Genomic DNA, 12,100 nt, shown 5'->3' with positions numbered 1-12,100 from the left:
AAGGTCATAATCAAGGTCATGCAGCTACTACATGGTAGAACCAAGATCCCCCACCCAGCTGTGTGTGACTACAAAATTTTAATGCCTTGCTACCACGTCACCAACATATTTCTTCATTCCACAGACCCTGATCAAGTGACTTTATTACCTGCTGACCCCACCTAAAACTGTGATCTTCAATAGTAACTACTATTTAGTGTTTTACTTAGCACAGCGCTTTTTAAAAATATCATCTTGGTTAATACTCATAATAGCCTTTTGAAGAAATTTATTACCCGTACATTAGTTATAGGAAAACTGAGACTCAGAGATATGAAGTATTAGCTTTTAAATGGCCGAGCCTACATGAAAAGTGAAGATATCTCAGTTAAAAGAAGTTCTTTTCACTATCATACTCTCTGCTGGCTTTTATAGGGTCACTGAATGCTACTGGTTTTCTTCACAAGCAAAGCCTCAATAGAAGTCATTTTCTGTAAGGTCTTTGCAGAATCCTTTTAATATTGCCAAAAACCATAGGATGAGCTTGTAGAGTCCTGAGTCTATTTAGTTTATTTTCTATTTCAGGCATGGTTTCCATTACAGCATTCCTGCTAGAGGCATCCTATCAGACTTACTTAGATTCTTTAACTGACAGGGAACTCTATCTTATATTGCATTTTGAGAGATGAAGGGCACAGAAGCTGAAACAAATGTGTCAGGACCTATCTGCATTAGCAAAAAGCAAGTGGCGGGGGGTGGGGGAGGCGGGTCAGAGCAGACCGCTTCCGATCTTTATCCCAAAGGTATTTACAGAATATCTATCTAACCCCTGATCCTTTTCTCATTTTGCATGTCTGCTTGGCTGGAGGAAACCTGCAGAGAGAACATGACACAGCGTAGTGAACAGTAGTTGTTGGAGAGGAAAGGACAGCTTAGAAACACTGAGGAGGTGACTAATGAGATGTGTGGGGAGAGAGAATGAAGAAGCCAAAATTATTCCCAGGTTGGGAGTCCTGACAAAGGCAAGTGGGACAAAAAAGGAAAGAAGCCTGGACCATAACTCAGACTATCTCATGTATTATTCACTTACTAATGATAGGACTTTTCAACCTTGGTTCCTTCATCTATAGAAGTAAGGAAACCTCTCCTCTCACACAAAATCATAGGAAGATTAAGTGAGAAGATATACAAGTGGCCAAACAGGTACATGAAAAGGTGCTCAATATCACTAATCATCAGGGAAATGCAAATTAAAACCACAATGAGATATCACTTCACACCTGTTAGAATAGCTAGTATCAAAAAGATAAGATAAATAGCTATTAGCAAAAAGACCCCAAATGTTGCTGAGGGTGTGGAAAAAAGGGAACACTTGTGTATTGGTGGGAATATAAACTGGTACAACCACTATGGAACACAGTATGGAGGTACCTCAAGAAATCAAAAATGGAAAAGTTTCATATGATCCAGCAATCCCACTTTTGGGTATTTATTCAAGGGAAACAAAACCATTGTCTCAAAAAGATATCTGTACTTCCATGTTCTTAGCAACATTATTCACAATAGCTAACGTATGGTAACAACCTAAGTTGATAGATGAATGGATAAAGAAAATGCAGCATAGATACACAGTGGAATATTAGTCAGCTTTTAAAAATAAGGAAATCCTGTCATTTGTGATAACATGGATGAAACTGGAGGGCATTATGCTAAGTGAAATAAGGCAGACAGAGAAAGACAAATAGTACCTGGTATCACTTATATGTAGAATCTTTAAAAAAAAAAAATCAAACTCAGAAACAGAGAGTAGAAAAGTGGTTGCCAGGAGCTGGGGCGAGGTGGGGAGGTAGGGTAGGGTTAAAACAGGGAGAGGCTGGTAGAAGAGGACAAACACTCAGCTGAAAGATGAATATGGTCCAAGGATCTAATGTATAATATGGTGACTATAGTTAAATAACACTATATTGTATAATTAAAATTAGCTAAAAGAATAGAATTATAATATTCTCACCAAAAAAAAGGTAAATATGTATATGTGAAGTGCTAGATGCATTAATTACTCAATAAGGGGAATCCTTTCACAATATATACATATATCAAATCATCATGTTATACACTCTAAATATCTTATATATTTGTCAAAAAAAGTTAAAAAAAAAGATTGAGAAGGCTTATGTGAAGCACTTAGCACATAGTAGACAGTCAATCATTTTTCCACCTCTCTATTCTAGACAACCAGGAGGTTGGTGGTGTCTCTGACAAAGAATTCAGCAAGAGGAACACCTGGCGGGGTAGGGTGAAGACATTCTGAGATGGCCTGGAGGTGCCAGCTTCCTAGTAGAGAGGCGCTCAGGCATTTGGAATCATGGGCCGGGGTTTAGATGGAAATGTGGGGTCACCCACAGGAAGGGGAGAGTTTGAGGAGTGGAAGAAGCAAGGACAGTGGCATAGCAGGGAATGAGTGCTGAGAACACTTCCTAGGGCCATGCCCACATGTAAGGATCAAGTAGAGGAGGAGAAAACAGTAAACATGATGGAGAATTGGTAAGAAGTAGGACAAGTTCAGATCAGCTCAACATACATTCACAATGTACCCACTATGGGCCCAGCCCGTGGGTGCAAAAATACCCCAGGGAGAAGAGGCATAGAACTTGTACATAAAAGTGCATTGTCTAGTAAAAGAGATCAGTATGTAATTACAATTGGCATAATGTATGCCTTTTAAAAACATACATTCTGGAGTCTTCTCTTGGCTCTAGAATCTCTGCTGTATTTCCAAATGCCTGCAGAACATCTGTCAGGAAGCTTGGCAAACTCATCATGTTCTTACCCCAATACGTGTGTGGATCTGTATGCATGCATGCACATGCGTGTTTGTGTGTATGTGTGTATGGTGGAAATATAATTGAGAGGAAGTAGTCATTTACACCTCACAATCCACACCCAAGCCATCTATAAATTATCTAAATTCTCCTTTCAAAGTGTATCCCGCAATTGTCATATTCTTTCTTCTCCGTTGCTAATCCCTTACCTGGTCATCAGCAAGAAGCCTCTCACGCTTCTCCCTGAAGCCACTCTCACCCCCTCTACGCTGCTCTACACAGCAGCGGCACAATCTGCTGGTACGTACATGGCGCCAAGCTCTGCCCTGCTGATAAGTGCAGTGGCCTCCATTTCACAGCAGATTTCATCCAGACTTCTTACCATGGCTGGCAAGACCTTGTGAGGCCTGTCTAGCTTTCTTCCAACCTCAGCTGCTGGCATTCTCTCCTTATCCACAAGGCTGTAGCCGTACATTCCTTCTACTCTGCCCAGGACACCTTCTTTCTTGTCTTTGGAATCTCTTTCTTATCCTTTGGACCTCCTCTCAGTCTGGATTTCACCTCCTCAGGGAGACTTTTCCAGATCATCCTAAGCTATGTAAGTGTCTCCTCCACCTCCCCCTGCAGTTATTCTCTATTTCTACAACCTGTTCGTTTCCTATATGGCTCTTAGCACAATTTGCAATTGTATATTGATTCCTTCACTCAACAAAAGTGTTTGAGGCCCTCATATGTGCCAGGCACTGTTATAGAAGATGAATACAGATCAATGACCAAAAGAGATAAGGTCTCTGTTCTCATGGAACATGCATTCTAGACAGAGGGGTTTGACATTAAACAGATAAGTATATGAACATGGTAACTACTGAACAAATAGTGATTTTCTGAGAATTAAAATAGGGTGTTGTAGCAAAGAGGGGCTTGACTACCTGGTCAGGAAAGGCCTCTCTGAAAAGGTGGTATCCAAGTTAATATCTGAATAATTAGACCGCATGAGAGGGAAAGGTAATCCAGAAAGACAGGACAACTAATACCTAGACTGTAGGCTACAACAAGCTTGGTGTGATACTATCTGAAAGGAGCAAGGATGATAACAACAAAGGAAGGAAGGGAGCGAGGGCAGTTTATTCAGTTTCCTGCACTAGATCATGAGCTTGGCAATGACAGGCACCATACTGATTTTGTTCACCTGGTACATGATACAGATTCAGCAAACACGGTTAAATAAATGAATGCATGAGGAAACAACATTATGGGAGAAGGGGTGGAGGGGTGTCAGGGTAGGTTTCACAGAGGTGGAGATACCCATACAAGATTCAGAAGGATGAGCTGAATCTGTCAGGTTGGCAAGACAGGAAAGAGCACTGGATGCTGACAGCACAGCATGTGCAAAAGGAGGCAGGGAACATACATGAACAGAGCAGTGTCACTGAAGTACTTGACTGGCCCAAAGTAAATGATCACCTCTATGACTGGGCCAGACTGGTGAATGCACTGTTCTCTTTGCCATGCCTTGATACAAAGACAAGTAGTAAGGTCTCCAAAGAAGAAATGAAGGAGGAAAAAAAAAAAAAAAACTAAATCCAGAAATTCGAGCCCAAATCCATCCTGATTCCTGCAGAAGGCAGAAAGCTGTCAGCCGCAGCCCTTGAGAAAGGTCTAGGATCCCAGTGAAGTCTAACATCACCTCCCCAACGTACGAGATTTCACTTGATTTTTGATGCACGGTTTCATGCTGTCTTTGGGGTAGAAACATTTTATCTAAAGAACACATTAGAGCAAACAGCCTGGTGTATCCTCTGGGAATTACCCCAAGGACAAAAGATTCCCCCAGAGCAAACCAGCCAGTGCGTTCACTTAAATGTTTCCACACCAAGCTGAGCAATTGGAGGACATGAATGTATATACCACACGGGGTGTTTCTTAGAAATAAGCACTTAATCGAATACAAATATTATTAGAGTCATATAGATTAAAGATACACAGAGAGAAAAAGACAGTGACAAAGAGGAAAGACAAAGAAATGGGTTCAGAGAGAGAGAGAGAGGCAGAGAGAGAGGCACCTAGTAAGGAAGGAAGTGAGAGAAGGGATGAGGAAGAGACAAAGAGAAAACTAGACAAACATCAAACATGAACAGAGGACGTGCATGGTTCTACTCGTCAAAGGGAAAGAAGGTACATGTTTTTGTTCTTCGTAGGTTAATATGTAAATGGCATTCTGATTTATTAGCGGTCTCCAGCAGATGAGGTGATGATTAGCACATTTCCATATTTATAGAAAAGCAACACTGACTTTCCAGATTTATAGAAAATCAGCTCTTCACAAATAGCAAATTGTGCTATTATCGACATATGGTTTTCTATAAACAGAGCTGAGGTAATTATCCCTGGGACAATTTGTTGGTGGGCTCCTTTTGAATATTAACCACATTGGAAGCCTGTTTCTGCCTCACATATTTTAAAGAGAAAGGGCTAAGAGATACCCTAGGCAGTTAATTAGTAATTCAATACCAAAGATGAGAGCCGAAATAGAAGGCTCTACCATGACCACATGGTGAAAAGACTTTGGGTCCAGGGCTCTAATGCCAGCTTCCTGCAGACCTGGGCGAAGTAATTAACAAACCTCCAAGTGTTGTCAAGAAAATTAAATAAGAATATACAGAAAAGCACCTGGAACCTAGGAGGTACTCAACAAGTATTAGCTCTTTTGCCTTCCTCACATTTTTAGATGATTCTCAGAAGACACACTTGAATTGTTTTGCAAATTCTTTTTTTTTACATTGATCCATACTGAACTGTTTATTTTGTATCACGACCTATACACATATACATGTCTATATTTAACCGGAAAAAGTTTCTGAAGCAATAACTCACCTTTGCTGCCTGCAAACCACTCTGATATTTTCTATTCTATCCTTTGTTGTTGTTCAAAAATGTCGTTTGTGATCCATACATTGATTTAAAGACCTACTACTGGTTCCACCCTGCAGTTTGAAGAGTACTATGCTACAAGAAGGTAGGGACCATTTTTAGATTTGCTCACCATTGTATCCCTAGCACAAACACATAATAGATATTCAACAGACATGTGAATTATGAAAGAATAAATACATGGATATATGGCTGAATTAATGAATGACTCTAGCCAAGAATCTAAAGAAATGCCCCTTTCAAATTCCATGTCTTCTTTTGCACACTCACTACATACTAACCCCTGTATCAAATTTTAAAGAGACAAAAGAGTATCAGACAGGTACTTGCTTATAAAGATCTTGCAATGTAGATGAGGAAAAAATTAACATTTGGAAAATCGCTCTTTTAAAGGCTAAACAGTGTAGAATTTACATAAATGTGTTGAAGAGAAGAACTGGCCAGGCTGGGCTGGGCAGTCAGGAAAACTTCTTAAACCTGGGAATTTGAAATATAGATAGATCTCTCACCCGTCTACTCATTCATTGATTAGGTTGGTAGTTCTTAAAGTGTAGGGAGCGTCAGAATCACCTAGAGGGCTTGTCATAACATAGACTGCTGGGCCCACTCCCAGAGTTTCTGGTTTGAGATGTAGGTTTAAAATGGGAGCCTGAGAATTTGCATTTCTAACAGATTTGCAGGTGATGCAGATGCTGCCAGTTGAGGTCCACACATTAAGAACCACCCTTCCAGCAATTTGGAGTGAGACCACGAAGATTGTTGATGTCCTACTAAGAAGTTTAGACTTTATTCTTCACCATTCAGGGTATTAGGCAAGAAAGTGATATCATCAGGTCGTTGAAGTAGAAAGATCTTTCTGGTGACAGTTGTTGAGAATGGATTCAAAGGGGTGAACCTTCCCCTAGGGATAATTTGGAGCTGACGCAGTACTAAGTGAACGATGAGAAGCCAGCCTACCGCTGGAGGAGTGGCTGTGGAGAAGAGAGGATGGATGGGAGCTGTTCAGGAGAGAGAACTGAAGGGTCTTAGACATTTACGGGGGTGAAGGAGAAGGAGCACTCTGGGATGGCTCCAGTTTTCTGGCATCACCAACTGATTGGCCAGTTCCATTAGCCAAGAATCTACATTTAAAATGTGTTTTAACGTTTTAAATCACAAAAATCCAAGATTCTCTATTATTAAAGCGGTAACCGTTGTGAAATAGAAAACACGTAGTTTGAGGGAGCCAGACAAATGTGAGTGAAAATCCTGTTAGTGTAGAGTTTTTTAGCAACTCATTTCACTCTCTGGACCTCAATTCCCTATAAATAATACTAATGATACCGTATGGTTGTCATGAGGACAAAATGAGGTTATGCATGGCTCGTAGTCAGTGCTCAGAAAACTGCAAAGCGTGTGCTGGTACAGGCACTGACCACTGTGTGCATAAAGCTTCTTACTTACTCAGTGATTGCATTTTTTCTGTGTCAAGCACCAGGATGTACTCATAAATGCCACCCATGGATCCAGACGTTATGTAATGGGTGCCATAGTCATTGATGAACTTGGCGTACATGCCGTAATTGTACTGCTCCGGAAGCTCCATTAAGGACTGCAGCATTCCTTCATCCAGCATAATATTGTCCCTCCTCATCCTAAAATGAGCCGTCTGCACCTTTGTGAAAATTCTCATGAAGTGATATTTCTGCCAACAACAACCGCCATGGAATGAGGGAAAAGAACAAAGAGAGTATACATTTTACCATATGAGATAATGCAAAAGGTCAACATTTAGTAGCTGTAGGAAACGTACATATTTACATATAAATATATAAGTATAAATACATACAACAGAGTATGAGTCTATTTTTCAAGCATTAGACACCACTGTGTACCTGGCTTCTTCTCACAGGACTTCATCTCTGTTCCCACTACCCTGTCCAAGTCAAGTTCTCATCAGTGCTCACCTGGGTTAGTTAGTACAGCGTGCTTCCCTGTGCTTGTCACCTCTATTCTTCCCCCAGTCCATTCTCACCTCCACATCTCTCCCTGCTCTAATTAAAGCATTGCGTAAATGCAACCTCCTACACAAGTACTAGGTATTCATTAAAAATTAAGCTTCGGATTGTTTTTGATGACATGGTGAAATGCCAATGTTATTTATTTATGTAATTTATTGAACAAATATCTAAAAGTGCCTACACTTAACATGCACTCTGCTAGGTGCAGTGGACATAACCTTGAATGAGATAGGCCCCTGCCCTCATGGAGCTTACATTCTTGTGGTAATCTTGTACTTTAAATAATAAAGAAAAGCAGGATCCTGACAAAATACTTTAAAAAAAAAAAAAACAAAAAACATGGACCAGGGTGAGGTTGAATTGGTTTAAGAGAAGGAGGGTCACGTATGGACATTACTTCCAGGTAATATAAATCTTGATCCAACGTGACAGTGAAATTTTGAATGGGTCACCTGCTTTTAGAAAAGTCCACATTAATATGTGATAGCCAGATAATGGAACAATACTTTCAGATCAATAGCTAATTTGTAGCAAAGCTCCAGGATGTGATTTATATTTGCTAAGTAAGTTCATTTTTATAACTGTATTTTCATCATCCAAAATACCTTTTTGAGTACCAGCTAAATCCACAGTGGCAATGTCGATGTTATTGACTTTTTTTTGGTAAAATCTAATGAATTCAATAGATTGGATATCTCTGGCTCCTGGGTACTTCTCCATCCTCATTACTCCCTATTTTTTCCTTCCTACCCTGTACTTCAGCCAGCTGTACAATCCTACATTTTTGAGGCATTCTCTGATATCCAGGCCTTTGTACATGCTGTTTCCCAGGCCTAGAATACGCTTCTGTTAATTTCTGCTTCCCTTCATCTGGAGAAGTTGTATTAGTCTCTAGTTGCTCTCAGTTTAGGTAGATGGTCTTTCCTCAAGGAAGCATTGTCTGACCCTCAAGATAATAGACAGATAATAGTGAATGTTTGATAAATAAATGAAAGACTGGTTCAGCATGCCAGCCCTCTGATCTATTTGGAAAAGTAAGGCTTGCGTTAGAATTCTTCCAAGTCTAGTTTAGAGGGCCTGGCTGTTTCTCTTTAAGACATAACCATTCTAAGTATTTCCCTATATGCTCCAGGTCACCATGAAAAAAGGATGGGGTGAAGTGATAACGGTTCTAGTCTCATAGTTCAATTTTATTCCCTTTGTGATGATTCGGTGTGCAAAAGCATAAGAAGAAAAACAAACGTGATTACCACTGATCAGACATTTCCAATTACACAAGCAAATGAAGGTTCAATTACTACTGTACTTTTTAATGCAATTAAAGTAATACGTTTTCAGTATGGATTATGGAATACCGTGCGACACAGGCATTATGTTTTAATACCTTGTCTTTATACTTGCTTAACTCTTTCAAGATCGAAGAGGCGTACGACCCAGATACACCCACATCCACTGTTACAGGGCTGCCTGCAGGGCCTACACCAACGGTCACCCCACCTGACACAGACAGGTCATCTTTTAGTTTAGAAAGAAGTTCGTTTGCATCATAATACAACTCTGAGGAGAGACTAGTATCTGCCCGGGCCTGAAAAGAAACAAATGGATATTAGCTTTGTGCACTTCAAGTTATATTCCACTTCCTACTTAATATTTAAATCTTCGCTTGGTAAAATATCTAAAGTTTCACATTATTATAAATAAGTCTCTTAAAAGGCTAATCCAGTCATCAGATTGATAATCACTAAGATACAGAAAAATAGCGCAATGTTAGTTTGCGTCTTACGGTACGGCTAAAATATATAAACATACACGCAGATGATTCTGATAAAAAGCTATATTGTTCTGAGCATGGATTTCTTTCCAATTGGCTTATTTGTCCTGTAGAGAAGGTTGCTTGGCTCTGCACTAGACAGGTCCAGAAAGCCACATCTGGGTGTGCACCCAGGAGGAAAGGAGCCAAGGAAGCCCTACAGATGATGGTAATTCTAGGCAAAGGGATGCTTTAGTGCTGCCCACCAATGTTTGGTTATGGCATTCCAGGCATAGGCTAGGGTTGCATTTCTCTGTCAACTTGAACTGAGCCATGGTCTTGTGTCTAACTTGAGCCAAGGAAGCAAGTATTAAGAGCCCATGAGTGAGTCAGTGTACGATCACAAGGACATGTGTTGAGACAGAATGCCCATTAGTTTGGGTACAGAGTGCCTGCGATACAGGGACTATCCTTTCCACCTTAGGATGGGCAAGTAGCATAAGTAGAGCGCCGCGGCTTCAAAGAACTGAGACTTCGGAATCCTCTGTTGCCACAGCACAGCCTCGTTGTCTGTCTTGCCTGACACACAGCCCTAGGCCATCCTCAAGTTTAGGGAAATGGCATTGTCCCTGTCTTCCAGCTTGGATTATTACAGGCCTGAAGACAGCAATGGAAGTAGGGTGGGCAGAGCCAACTCCTTAAAAAGAGACTTCGGAAGCCTGGCCTTATCCTCTGTCAGTGTTTTTCTTTTCAGAAATTCAGAGGAGGGGGATGTGACTAGATAATTATTTAGAGTCCTGGGATCTTACCATCTCTCTGTATAGTTAGTGTACAGATCTAATGTGTATAATCCATCCTCCCTTCTAAATGACATAAAGTCAGGCTTAGCTCTGGGTTTAACCCGTTTCTGCCACCTACTGCAGTTCAGCTTTGGGCCGGACACTTTATCCCTCTAAGTCTCTGGGGATTTTTTTTAACATCTAAAATGGGACAATGGTAACATCTATCCCATTCTGTTGCGACGAGGGCTAAATGGGAGAATTTGTAGAGAAGATTTGACACCTACGCGGTAAGCATCCAGGGAAGTTTTCTGTGTGGATGTCTCACCTGGAAGGTGAGGGGTGAAGAAATGAATGGTCAGGAACAGGCACTGGAGCTGATCATGAGCTGTGTGCTGCTCAAGTGACCAGGAGACCACTGAATTTTAGAGGTGGAGAGAATCTTAGGGGTCGTCAGCAGTTTGCAAGACCTTGCGACAGCAGAACCCTTCTTCAAACAAAATCAACGCAGAAAACCAAGGTATGAAAGTGATCAGTGGAGACCTACTCTTGGCAAAGCCAGGGCATAGGTCTCAGAACCCTGTCTAGCCAACTCCTGTCCTGCCTCCCACTTCACAGCTTAGGAAACTGGGCCCCGGGGAAGGGCAGTGAGCTGCTTACGGTATTATATACAGTCATCCCTCGTCCGTCCCTCAGGATCTGTGGGGGCTGGTTCCAGGACACCCCACAGTTACCCAAATCCACAAGGGCTCCAGTCCCTTGCATAATGGCATAGTATTTTCATATAACCTATTCACATCGTCCCCTATACTTTAAATCATCTGTAGATGATTTATAATACCTAATACAATGTAAATGGCATGTAAATAGCTATTATACTGTATTGCTTAGGGGATAATGACAAGGCTGAAAAAGTCTGTACATGTTCCATACAGATGCAACCATCATAGGCCTAACTACATAGCACACATCAGCAACAACATAACATTTATTATTATTTTTTTAATATTTTTGATCTGTGTTTGGTTGAATACATAGATGTGGAATCTGCGGATACACAGAGAGCTGACTGTTCTTATAGTTTAACAGATCCGCAACTTGGAAATAGGTCTTCTCACTAGCAGCCCAGAGGATAGGGCCCCAAATCTGTTATATTGATTTTGCAATGGAGCCAAGATCTAGCAGAGGAGTCACGTTTACCTTTCGCCTCTCTCTGGCCCTGCCCTTGCCTCTGAGCGCCCTTCAGCACTGAGCATGTGTGGGGCAGCCACCAGCACGCTCCACAGGAAATACAGTCTTCTGAAGCAAGGCGTCTATCTCTCCCAACAGCACTCTCTCTCCTGTCCCCACCCTACGGGGACCAGTGATCGCCCCTGTTGAGACTTACTTCAAAGTGGTACGACAGGATGTTGTAAGGCTTCCGGAAGTACTTCTCATCCTCTCCATAGTAGAGACGCTCACAGGCGGGGTCATAACGTAGTTCCCTCCATTCCCCATTGTATACTGTCTCACACTGGCCCCCGTAATACCTTGCATCGTACACACTCTGAGTTTCTTTCTGGGTCAGGATGTTATACCTAAATTGAAAAGGCAGGCAGCTTCTGGGAGAGAGCACTGGAAAGGCAAAGACAGCATAAAATATCCTCTGCAGGATGCTCGACCTGGAAGCCTGAGCCGTGGTTTCTCAAACTGTGTTCTGTGGAGCTCTAGGGTTCCTTGAAGTGCCTGTAAGGCCACTTTGGGTAACAATGGGAGACTGAGTGAACTAAGCTGGGCCTTCAGGTTCTCTTTAACCAGAGCAGCCAGACATCTCCAATCAGCTTCTAGAACAGTGCTCCC

General features: G+C 41.5%; 1 protein-coding gene across 1 annotated transcript in view; it reads right to left on the bottom strand.

Moving 5' to 3' along the window:
• Positions 1–12,100, bottom strand: part of C8A (complement C8 alpha chain) — a 56,869-nt gene that overhangs the window by 23,187 nt on the left and 21,582 nt on the right. The window contains exons 5-7 of the mRNA XM_033115431.1: positions 11,649–11,838; positions 9,117–9,317; positions 7,176–7,416 (exon numbers count right to left, since the gene is read on the bottom strand). Of these exons, the coding sequence (XP_032971322.1) occupies positions 7,176–7,416; positions 9,117–9,317; positions 11,649–11,838 (632 nt within the window). The remainder of the gene's footprint in view (positions 1–7,175; positions 7,417–9,116; positions 9,318–11,648; positions 11,839–12,100) is intronic.

The sequence above is a fragment of the Rhinolophus ferrumequinum genome, chromosome 9 (genome assembly GCF_004115265.2).
Source record: "Rhinolophus ferrumequinum isolate MPI-CBG mRhiFer1 chromosome 9, mRhiFer1_v1.p, whole genome shotgun sequence".
Taxonomy (NCBI): domain Eukaryota; kingdom Metazoa; phylum Chordata; class Mammalia; order Chiroptera; family Rhinolophidae; genus Rhinolophus; species Rhinolophus ferrumequinum.
The sequence above is the reverse complement of the archived record's forward strand: the minus strand, read 5'-3'. Positions and strand labels throughout refer to the sequence as shown.